At 37.1% G+C, this 11,678-nt stretch overlaps 1 protein-coding gene across 1 annotated transcript in view; it reads left to right on the forward strand.

Moving 5' to 3' along the window:
• The first annotated feature begins 1,661 nt into the window (after window positions 1–1,661).
• Window positions 1,662–11,678, forward strand: part of LOC105568731 (neuropeptides capa receptor-like) — a 24,480-nt gene continuing 14,463 nt past the window's right edge. The window contains exons 1-2 of the mRNA XM_012024600.1: window positions 1,662–2,213; window positions 10,850–10,940. Coding sequence (XP_011879990.1) covers window positions 1,937–2,213; window positions 10,850–10,940 — 368 coding nt within the window. The 5' untranslated portion in view covers window positions 1,662–1,936. The remainder of the gene's footprint in view (window positions 2,214–10,849; window positions 10,941–11,678) is intronic.

Consider the following 11,678-nt stretch of genomic DNA (forward strand, 5'->3'; position numbering starts at 1 on the left):
TGTACGTTACAAGCACAATTACAACTTTCCATAAAATGTATTCAGAAAACACCACGTGTTGGAAAATTGTGGAATCTAGGTTACGATAACGTATTTAACACGTTTCCATAATTAACGCGTGCGTCTGATGTACCACGAAAGGGAGTCTCCGGTTACGAGGACGTTTAATTGTAAGGTATAATCAAGTCTGAAAACAGATGTCTTGGTGTCGTATACGGGTTACGCGCCGACATAAATTCGACAAACGACATGCTCATTAATGATCTGTGATACGCGCGATTCACCCTCGTAGTTGAAAGTTAAAACATCGGTCCCATCCGCGAAATCACTTTGATAATGAACGTCGTACGACGTGATACAGATAGAGGTAAACCATTAGTAGGATATACGTGTTATTTTCACGCTAAAATAAAGGCAATAATACAAGCGGAAAACAACATGGTGAAACGAATAATATGACAAATCAACGGTACGTGCAGCGGAGCGATTTTAAACAATCTGTAAATAAAGCGAAGCAACACGGGAAGCAGAAGTTCGCTGCGCAAAATGAGAAACGTTCACGGAACAATAGAGCCAATTCTATTACATTGAGCACACATTTTGCCACAATCGCTGCTAATTAAAAGAATTACCTATATGGTATAAAATTATAACGTACCCATTAAAACTTTTTACTTTTTCGCGACTGTATGTGGAGGAAAAGTATTATCAATTTTTACCGCTTCTCTCGGAGATAACAAACAAAATATTTATTGCGATAACGCTGCTGCCAAGGGTCAAACTATAAACTTTGAGTGTGTATAATAAATGGGATCAATAGATGAGGTCTGTGGGCGACGGTAACACGATCGGACTGCCCTTAATGTCTTCAGAAAACGTGGGAATGTATTAAATCTAAAGAAATTCCGTGAATTTCGTGCCAAACATAGACTAAAAAGTAGTCCGCGTTGAAAGACGGAATTTTCCTCTTCTAAAATGTATTTGGCAGCCCCGAATCACTTTTCGCTCGCACAAAGATCGCGTGACAAGTTGTAAACTGCGTGAAACGCGATGTCAGAGATTTCCAGGAAAGTTTGTAAGAATTAATATAATCGTTCTCTGACGTGTTAAATGAATATCGCTAACTCCTTGATTTTCAGATGCAAGATTTTCCGGTGAACGCAGTTTCATGTATAAATTTATGATATATTTTCAACTCGCGCAGGACCTACTATTTATCACGCATGGCTGCTTCTTGAATTTACTGTCAATAACAGAGCACCGTACATAAAATCCTCCGGATAAATCGATCGTTTGATTAAAATGCATCTTTCAATATCACTTCTAACCAGGATTGCTCCGAGATATCGCTACACCGTTCAGCACAATATGCATCGAATATCTGGAATATTTCGCACGCGGCGATCAGCGAGATTCTATTGGACGGGTGGCGCAGTGTGCTCTCTCTCGAGGGGGTTGAAGTTAAGGGTTGGATGCGTGGTGGATGGGCGCGTGGTCCGATAGCGAAGATCGGAGCGCTCCGCGGTCGTCACTTGTTCACGGTCTGTCGAGTGGAGCGCTTTTCTCCCCCGTTGATGTATATTTCTCGTGGCTGTTATTCCCGAAAAACAAACGGGGCCCGTTCGCGAAAGTATCTACGAAACGATTGAAATCGATCAGTGATCGTCGTTTCTGAGGAGAACAATGAGTCAGTTAATAGCGACTCGCTCGCGCGACGTTCGATTCGATGTGTCGAGAACTAAGAGAACGATCGATTGCGTGAAGTTTCTGTGCGTTGCTTGATGGGAATTTAATGCAGCGCGGAATCATGACTCGAGAGAGGAAGGTACGAGCCTCCTTATCCAGGATCGAAACGACCTACGGTGAACGGACGATTCGATCGACGATACTGCTGACGGGGAAATGCGATCGATCGGGCTGATGAAACGCGCGAAGTATGGAATTTTCGGGCCGATATCTCGTGAAGATCGACAACATCACGGAATTGATGAACCTGAGCGAGTCCGAGTACTTGAAGACGATCTGGGGACCGAAACATCTGCCGCTGAAGCTCGTGCTACCGATCACCTTTGTCTACGTCGCGATCTTCGTCACCGGTGTGTTCGGCAACGTGGTCACCTGTATCGTCATCAGGCGAAATCCCGTCATGCAAAACGCCACCAATTATTATCTATTCAATCTAGCGGTATCCGACCTACTTCTCTTGATTCTCGGTGAGTCGAGGCTTCCTCTCTCTTCAATTAATTGCGACTTCTTCAACCCCAGATCAACAAACGCAATTTCCGAGCTCTTCCATTTTTCATTCTTTTATAAACTATACACTAATAATGCACATATTATGCAAAATATCGTATTATTTAATTAATTCCTAAGTTTTTTGCAGTCATGTTTTATTTAAAAGTTATAACTAAATATAATTGTACAATTAAATTTTTCATGCCTTCTGTAATATTTGAAAATTATATAATATTAATTTTGTTAATAAAGATATTCGTTGTCGCTTAAGATTCAGCAAATATGATAATTAAGTGAATTATTAAAATAACTTTCCTGTGACACACTTTCCATAGTCCCTGATTTAATTTCCTAATCGCAATAAATTATCAAATTGCATAATATGAATTAACTCACACAAGCTGTTTGCATGAATTACATTAAACAAGTTTATACAAACTATTTACATAAATTATAATTTGTGTAAATAGTAGGATGTCCAAAATCCCTTTTTTGTTTAAGGCTGACCAACTAATGCAAGTTATTTGTGTAAATGATTTAAATTATGTAGAAAACCAAGTTTTTATTATTTATTCCACCCAATTTTTTTACTTCTCACTGCTATTTCCCATGCGTAAATTAGCACAAATTTTTAATCGAAATAATAAAAGCTCTCGGAAAATTGCTCTCTGCTTTGAAATTTCGTGCAATTTGTGATTGGCTCAATTAGTGTAAGATATTTTCGTGAATTACAGAAATATCCTTCCGCTTGTGTGGAAATTTTCTTCTCGCGGAACAGTTCTAAGTTATATAGTGCACTCGTCGTAAGATCACCACGCTTCGCTCTGCGTCTGATTTATCTTGTCTCGTTCTACTTGACACGCAGCTAGAATAATATCTACGGAAGTGCGACTCGCTTGGTATTTCGATCCGATACGCAGTTATGAGCCAGTCTAAGCTTTAAAGTTTTCCTATCTGAGTTTTCCTCTCGCTTCTGTTGCACAGCTGTCGGAATTTCATTCGCTACAGAAGTTCGCGTGGCGTTCGTAATTCGGCTTTACGTTTTATTAAGTGCATTCTGCCATTTCCGATTAGTTAGCCGTAAGCTTCACACCGGGGCATAATAATTATTTGCCCATCCAATTAGCAGTAATCGCATTAAGTGTTTATACCGGGGGCTTTCGCAGTAACAGCTAATAAAGTGCGAAGAAAAGCGCGTACATATGTGGGTGAATTGTTAATGACAATAATGACTCACTTTGTAAACGTTACTTTGCGTTAATTCCACGACCACGTTGGAATTTAGTTTTTGTTTATCGTTAGATCCAAATTATTATATGCGTAATGAACTCGCTTTAGCCGGCGACGATTAATTTAATCAGCTATTGATATTATCACGGCCGAAACGCCGCACCTTGGGCGGCCGAAGAATAGGCACATATGTCGCTGCTCTCTGAAACAAAGTCACTGTAACCTAACTATTGTATTGTCTCTTCGCGCAGGCGATAATCATCATAATGAATCACCACGTATGCGATAATGAAGATATACAGAGCATCGCGTCCTATTCATTACGTATTAATTATACGATTGAAAGTTATGTGCCAAGGATTAATATTGCTATGTTGATATCGCGGGTGAACGTAAAAATTTAGTTAACGTGCCGCTTTTCTCGTATCTTAAATTCAATATTCTTGCATTCCGATTAATAGAAATATACACCAATTACAAATTAACACGCTATAAACAAAACACGCTAATCTAACGGAATGTAATCCGCGTTTTGAAACGTACGATATGTTCGAAAGTTCAAACGCGACATGTTTGGCTCCGTCACGTTCTGCTTTCCTCATTTTGTTAAGTTCCCTGTCCCGTGTCGTTTACGGATTCAGTACGCTTCCCTCGAGTGGGCTATCTATCACTTGCATTCCAACGATGAACGTGGCGAGTTGCAGGAATTTATGGCAAATGATCGTCGGACGTTCGCCATTAGGAGGCCGATCAGAATCGTATTTCTTTATTACCGGTCTTTTCGTCGCAATCTCTCGCAATGGGAATACTTCCCTCGTGCGTATTGAGGAGAGAAAAAAAAAACGTATACGACACTTAACAGACGATCTTAGACGTCAGCAGCAACCGATGGCATTTCCTTCACGCGGTGAATTAATCGGATCTGTAATCTTCGAAACGCCTCTGTTTTCTCTTCGACGTTTCCCTGACGCGCGCGGTCTTAAATAGTTCATCTATCAGGATTACGAGCAGCATCTGCCAGTAATTAATGAACAGCCCAGATATTAATTTACATGGTATCGATCGTCGATGAATAAATAATCATAATCCGCTATTAATATAAAGTAAATGTTAATTGGAGAACGCTGTTTTCTAACCAACATAACGAGAAACGCCAATGTGAAGTTATTATCCTCAGTAAATTCATATGCTCAAATCGATAAACGATTTGTAATTGTATTTTAAGTGCTGCATTTAGCATTCAATACCCCCCTTCCCCGTACGGTAAATTATTCTTATTGCGAAAACTATTACCTCAGCCAGAATTCCGTGACGGGCGTCTTAGCCAACTCGTGATAATACTCCTCGCAATAATCGGTATAACACTTGAAGGAACGCTCACTCGCAGGACACAGCGCGTATAAACAATAGAGTTAAAACAAGACCCCTAAATAAAACTGAACAGCACAACGAGAAAAGTTTCTCGTTGTGATGTTTAGTTTTATTTAGGGGTCTTGTTTTAACTCTATTGTTTATAAAGACTGTTTTCATTCCTACAATCATTTAACTCTAAAATAAATGTGAAAACAAGAATGTCTCGTTTTAATGCTGTGTACAAAGGAGTACTTTGTTCTCTATTTCCATTTTTTCTAACTTATTAACTAAGGTATTCATAGCAGATCTTATACTCCAGATCGTCTTGAATTTATCTAAAGATGCTGTATGGAACATTTCATTACGGAGTATCTAAAGATAATCTTAAGACGATCTTAAATATGAGATCTGATTGCAAATACCGTCGTAGATAGCTGTGTCGTGCCATCGTATCGATATTTGTTAGAATGTAAAATCGGAATCTCATCTGTCAGCCTCATGATATACAAATATGATGATATATAATAAAGATTGTGTGAAAAGTGTCCGCTGATATTATAGAACAACTGTACATAAAACAGAAACGCGTAAAAATGATAGCATCAAATTATTCTCTAACTCCGGATTCCCGATCACTGTTGACAGTGTAATGTTTCTGTTCGCTTTGCTGTATAATCCGATACTTTTATAGTAGTTTATAAACTGGGATATATATAACACTTCCGAATAATACAACGGATCCTGTGTCTGTCAGGTTTACAAAAGTGATTAACGATCGAGCATCCACATATTGCGGAACCATTATTTTATGTTACATAAATACACGCGCAAATGCTCGGTCAATTTTATTTTCCCCTCGCAAATCCAATTTTTGAATACGTGATAAACGATTTTTCCAGAGATTTTATTATATAAATTCCGAAATCCCTTTAGGGATTGACAACGAGTGGAGACTTCACCAATTAGATTAAAAGACTAATTATGATTTAAAAGACTAATTAACCGAGACGAAGATAAACGAATATGCAGGCTCGTCGTCGCTTAATGAATATTCCAATGCAATGAATAACATTATTGTCGACTTTCGCAGCTTTCCGAGTCTTAAAATAGGCATATCGAACGATTCCTTTTTTAACATACAATCGTCGATATTTCTGCCTTATAATTAACATGGCGTAACGTCTGTCAGAAATAAAATACGATGAAAGTTCGCAGATAAGAAACATAGATAATCTAGTATTTTGCAATCAAAGTCACGCAACCGATATTGAGCATAAACCCATCGCGTCCTTCGTTTTTTCCCCGTCCTTCTCGTGTGCCGAGCATTCTCTCCCGATAGATAGCAGTTGCTTGAAGTTTCAAACACTGCACGCCCTTAATGCAACCGGCGTATCTCGCGACTATCTGGCCTTATTTGATATGCCACTTGCCTTCGTACTTAATGAATTTCGGAAATGAGAGACTAATGCAAGCCAATGAATAACGTCAACACCTTCGCGCGACATAGATATCTCGAATCGAGTGAAAATTATTTTAACACTCCTCGCGATCGTAGCACTTTGGACCGGCATAAAACCCCATATTTTTCTCTTTGAAATCTTTTCGCTCGTAGAAGTATAAAGGCTCATACACAAATAATAAGCTAATTGAAATTTCCATTGAATACTGTGCAAGAATACACTCCATAATCCTCACGATCTGCTGAATAAACGAAGTTGAAGCTGCGAAACTTTTTTAATGATTCCCGGGTGATAGTAGAGTTAAAACGATATCCTCGGATAAGCTCGCTATCGCGGAGATTAAGACTCCGGTTATGCTTAATCTGCGTACATCCTTGTGCGCCTTAGGGAGACTGCCGAGTACCGCGGTAAGTCGCCTCGCAGCGAGGAAAAGCAGCGAGTGAAAAACGACGTCCCGGAAAGTGCCGTTTCTCATTTAAATGCAAGAAGCTCGCCCGTGCGAACACGTATATGTGTTCCGAATATCTATGGTCTAGCGATAACCCGGTATAACTCTCGGTAGAGATTGGCTAACGTACAGGATGTCTCGGATTACCGGCGTATGCTGCCCTCGCAGGAATAATACTTCTTAGTTGATTTATTAAAGCCCAGTTCGTAAAAATGATTTTATTTTCAGCGGCTCTTAACTCAAGAGCCAATTCTGCCTCTCGATATCTCTATAGTTAAAAGGATCTTCGTCGAATCCGGGTATATATTTCGCCCTGTATATTGCGTTTCGACGTTCCCCTTCGTCGATCACATATCAGATTGCCAAGAAAAATACGAGAACTTCGTATCTAATAAGCTACTGCCCCCCCCCCCCCTGAGAAAAAACTTCAGTTTTACGATGAAACGTTGATGTAGCCCGACGGATCTTCTCCGGTTACTACAACATTATGTATCTTACGTAATAAGAGAATACTCAGGATTAAAGAAATTAATTGAAAATTTAATTAAACGGTGCAAAAGAAGGAGATTTATCTTGGGCGTGCAGAAACGCGCAAGTACAATGAACGAGTCTGTAGATTGTTTTATCATTTCTTTCTGCGTATTTTCTCCAGAGCAATAAAAAGAATGTGAAGCGGAACTGACAAGCAACGAGCTTTTATCAGGTTTATGTGGAGAGTTTCAAATTCACGTGGAAGGTTTCAAATTTACGGGGAGAACTACGTTGTCTACACAACTGAGCTCTCAATTGTGAACTTTAAACTTCTCAAATACGAATCTTCCGATATCCTCGTTAATGATGAACTAATAAGGGCCCATCATTGAGCCTAGTGAAAGCCAATGTCTATGCGGGAACACGTTCTGTCGCGTGATTTGAGGATTCGTCACGTACTCGATATTAACCGCGGGTTAATGGGTTTTGTGATCTCCGAAGTCGGTTGAAATGGACGACTCCGCCGCGGCTAATGCAATTCCGCCGGGCCTTCGATTAATTACGATTTACGGTTTGTATCGATGTTCGATTGCGCCCGCAAGGATCCCAAGTGATGGAACGAAACTTGATAAAACCAACACCCTCGTAAACGATCTATACGAACAACGTGCATCGAGGTTATTTCGTTTTTTTGTCTATTTTTTTTCCTATTTCTCGTCAGCAATAAATTTAATAGAATCCCTTGCTAAAGTATATGTGTGTGAACCTATAAAAAGTTAATATCTATAAAAGATAAAGTGCAGTAAAGTGAATGCGAGTGAAAAATAAAGTGAGCGACGCGCAAGTAAATATGCCGGAATGCAGAAGGTTCGAAATAGTTTGAGGATTTGGATGGAATTAATTAAAAAGTAATGATTTTAGAGCGTGATATTACTGAGCTAAAAATTTCGAGAATTTTAAATTGCAAAAGATTTCCGATATTCTAGAATAATAATTGCAGAATCGTTTGATATTGCGATTTGTATAATTTGCTTTATACAATCTATACTTTATATATTACATTACATTATACATTACATATTAAGAAAAATACCTTCGATAAAAGATAAGGATCTTTCGTGATATGCTGGACGAAGACTATATCAATCGTGAAAAATGCGACGCGAATACCTATTGATATTATGCGCATAGATACTTTTGACCGAATACGGTATATTGGGATTTGACCGTAGCTTTAGTGGCACGGCATTAACGCCGGCCGCGAGAAGCTAAAGCTTTCACCATTGAATTGTGTCATTATTTTACGACGACAGATGCGCTTTAGCGACATCCGATACGAGGCAGTGAGATAAATCGTTAACACTTTGAGTGCCGTGTCATCAATATCTAAATGACGCGTAAATTTCCGGAAAGGCTCCGTTATCCGTTTATGAGTGACAGTCTTTGCCGCTTTATAAGAATAATTGTATTAAATATTTAAGATATTAAAAAAAGTAATAGAACATTAAAATATTATATTAGGTATGTTAAACTCAATGTCTAAATCAGCTTGGCACTTAAAGTGTTAAATAAAACATCGCTTTTACGCTGTCTCTTGCATGATTCATGAAGGTGTTTTATCTTTGGAATAGTCTATCGGAAACAACGCACAAAACGAATAAGAAATAGAACTAACAGCGTCAGACGATGCATATTAAACGGATATTATGACTTCATGTTGTAACGATTTATTTGTTGCTATAAAGGCGAAGCTTACCAAATAAGCGGTAAATTCTTCCTACGATAAATCTTTTGGCATATACGTATATTAATCGGTCATATCAGATTGTTGTATAAAAATTGTTGGTTTTATAGCAATAATTTTCTGACGTAATCTCCAGGACAACAAAATATAAATATTATAGACTGCCTTTTTCACGGACTATTGAAAATAGATATGCAAGTAATTCTTTTTTGAAATTTATTTGCATCTTTTATAGACTAAACGGAATACTTGTTATCACGAAGATTTCTTTGTTTAATAATAACATTTTTTTATATAAATGGATTTTCTTTACTATTTTGTAAAAGTATCCAAATCCTGACATCATCAAAAAGTGAGAATTTATGGTATATACATTTCATACTTTACTGAAACGTACATAAAATATGAAATGTCCAGTGCAATATTTATTTTCTAATAATTATATGTTAGTTTATTTCATTTAAAATAGTCAAGAAAGTCAGTTCCTAAAATTGTTTGAACCAAATTCTATCAATTAACTAAATTAGAAGAGCTAACGATCTAAAGATATGGAACGCCAACTTTAATAGATCCTCAACTTCTTCATAAGATAATGATTAATTTTCGTCATTATTTTCTCTTCTTCCTTAATTAAAGTTCATATTTTAGACCGATTCCACGATATCACACTAGGTAGAAAAATAATGAAAAGTATTATTTATGACTTGCAAGTTGCAAACATTTCGCAAAAATTGGAGTACATTTTTTTTTAATTATATGCCCCAATTTTTACGAAATGTAAAAAATTATGACATTGTAACATAATGTAACAAGTAAATGTAAGGGAAAATATTCATTTTCATTTTACATGTGGAACAACCGGATATAATAAACGATGCGAATCAGTTGCGTTCCATGGTTGGCAAGCGTAAAAAAAAATATATAAGAAGCATTTGCATGCGCGGTGTCCCCGGACACAAATAACGCGTAGCGAGTCATGAAATAATTTGCGGTGACAGGTAATTTCTGCACCGCTTGTAAACACAATTAATACCGGAATCTCATTCGGTTGTTATCACGCAAGAGAAAAAATGTAGCTCAAGGTTCTTAACTGTCATGTGGGGTACCACTTTTTTATTTTCTGTCGTAACTAAAAGTAATGTATGCACTAAAATAAATTTGATCAACTTTAAATTATTACACCTATACACATAAACACGCGATCTCTATTCCGTGTCTTTTATATCATGGAACTTTCACTCGTTATAAAATAGATGTAATTATTATGAAAACTCCCGTGCGCGGAAAGAAAGTTTCGAAAGTTTCTCTTATATAAAGAAAGTAAAGTTACTGTGTAGCCGTAAATTTCAATAACGAACATTGATTTATAGCAAATCATTGAAGCGCAAATTGTAACGCGAGTTATGCTCCGCTTTGTAATTAGTGATTGGTCGCGAAAGGCTCTCTGCATAAATTATATCGTGACAAATAAATCTCTGATTCGCCCTGTGTCTTTTCGTTTACGCGTGTTCGTTGCAATTCATTTACAATTATACCTGTGTGTTAGCTTTTAATAAAGAATCTAATATTACTCCAAAGGTTTGCTTTTACGTCGCTTGACACTTTTCTATTTGGAAATTGCGGACATTTCACGTCCTTTGTGTATCAATGAAGATAATTAATGATCCCAGAGAAAAGTGCATAAAGCAACGTTTAAGGACTTCTGCAAGTAATTATTTCGTAGACATTTTGTGTCTTTATAAAAATAACACCTTGCAAAATAATGGCATGGCGATAACAGACGTAGATTATATACTATACAATTCTCCTTTTCAAAGCATTCCTTCTTTTTAAATCCGTATTTACGGACTTGTATATCGTGATATAACAATCGACCTATATAGAAAGTAATATTTTCTTTGCTTCTAGGACTGCCCAACGAATTAAGCGTGTTTTGGCAGCAGTATCCATGGACACTTGGAGTGGGTTTGTGCAAAATACGAGCGTACGTTTCAGAAATGTAAGTTGAAATAATAAGAAAACATCGAGATGAAAAAATAAAGAAGTAAACAGCTTGATTGCAAATGTTATAATTCCTTTATATTATTTCTAATATGATGTAGCTGATAATTTATATTTTATTACACGCAATAAGAAGAATAGCAAAGAAAGACAATTTTCACAAAACTAAGCAGCAAATGCATAGATAAATTTTGTTAACCTTTTTACAAAATAAATTATATCCCAGGGTAAATTTCAGATAATTGAGCTTAAAAACATAGAGGATGCGAAAGGAGTGCACATGCTAAAGTATATAACTGTACATTAGCTTATACAGTATATAATTGTAAATTAACTTACTACACAAAGTCTTAAAGCTCTTAGCAGTTACGTGAAACGCGTTTGATTATTTTGTATTCAAGTGTGTTTTCGAGATCTCCCATGTTACAACATTAAGGGGTGGAGAGTTTCTGCACTTTTCTAACTTAAAAACTGTCAGTTCACGGAAACATTTGTGTAATATACAAATTAAATGGCTTACGTGTACAGATCGAAAGCAGCTTGCTATTGCGGCTAAATTAAAGAACAATATGGCATCACTGAAACTAAGTTTGTAAGTCTAATAAGAAATAATAGTGAGCAACACACACACACATACAGTACATGTAGAATGTGTGTTGCTCACTATTATTTCTTATTAGACTTACAAACTTAGTTTCAGTGATGCCATATTGTTCTTTAATTTAGCCGGAATAGC

This window comes from Vollenhovia emeryi, unplaced genomic scaffold, assembly GCF_000949405.1.
Source record: "Vollenhovia emeryi isolate VEMERY1.0 unplaced genomic scaffold, V.emery_V1.0 DF939127.1, whole genome shotgun sequence".
In the NCBI taxonomy this organism is placed as follows: Eukaryota; Metazoa; Arthropoda; class Insecta; order Hymenoptera; family Formicidae; genus Vollenhovia; species Vollenhovia emeryi.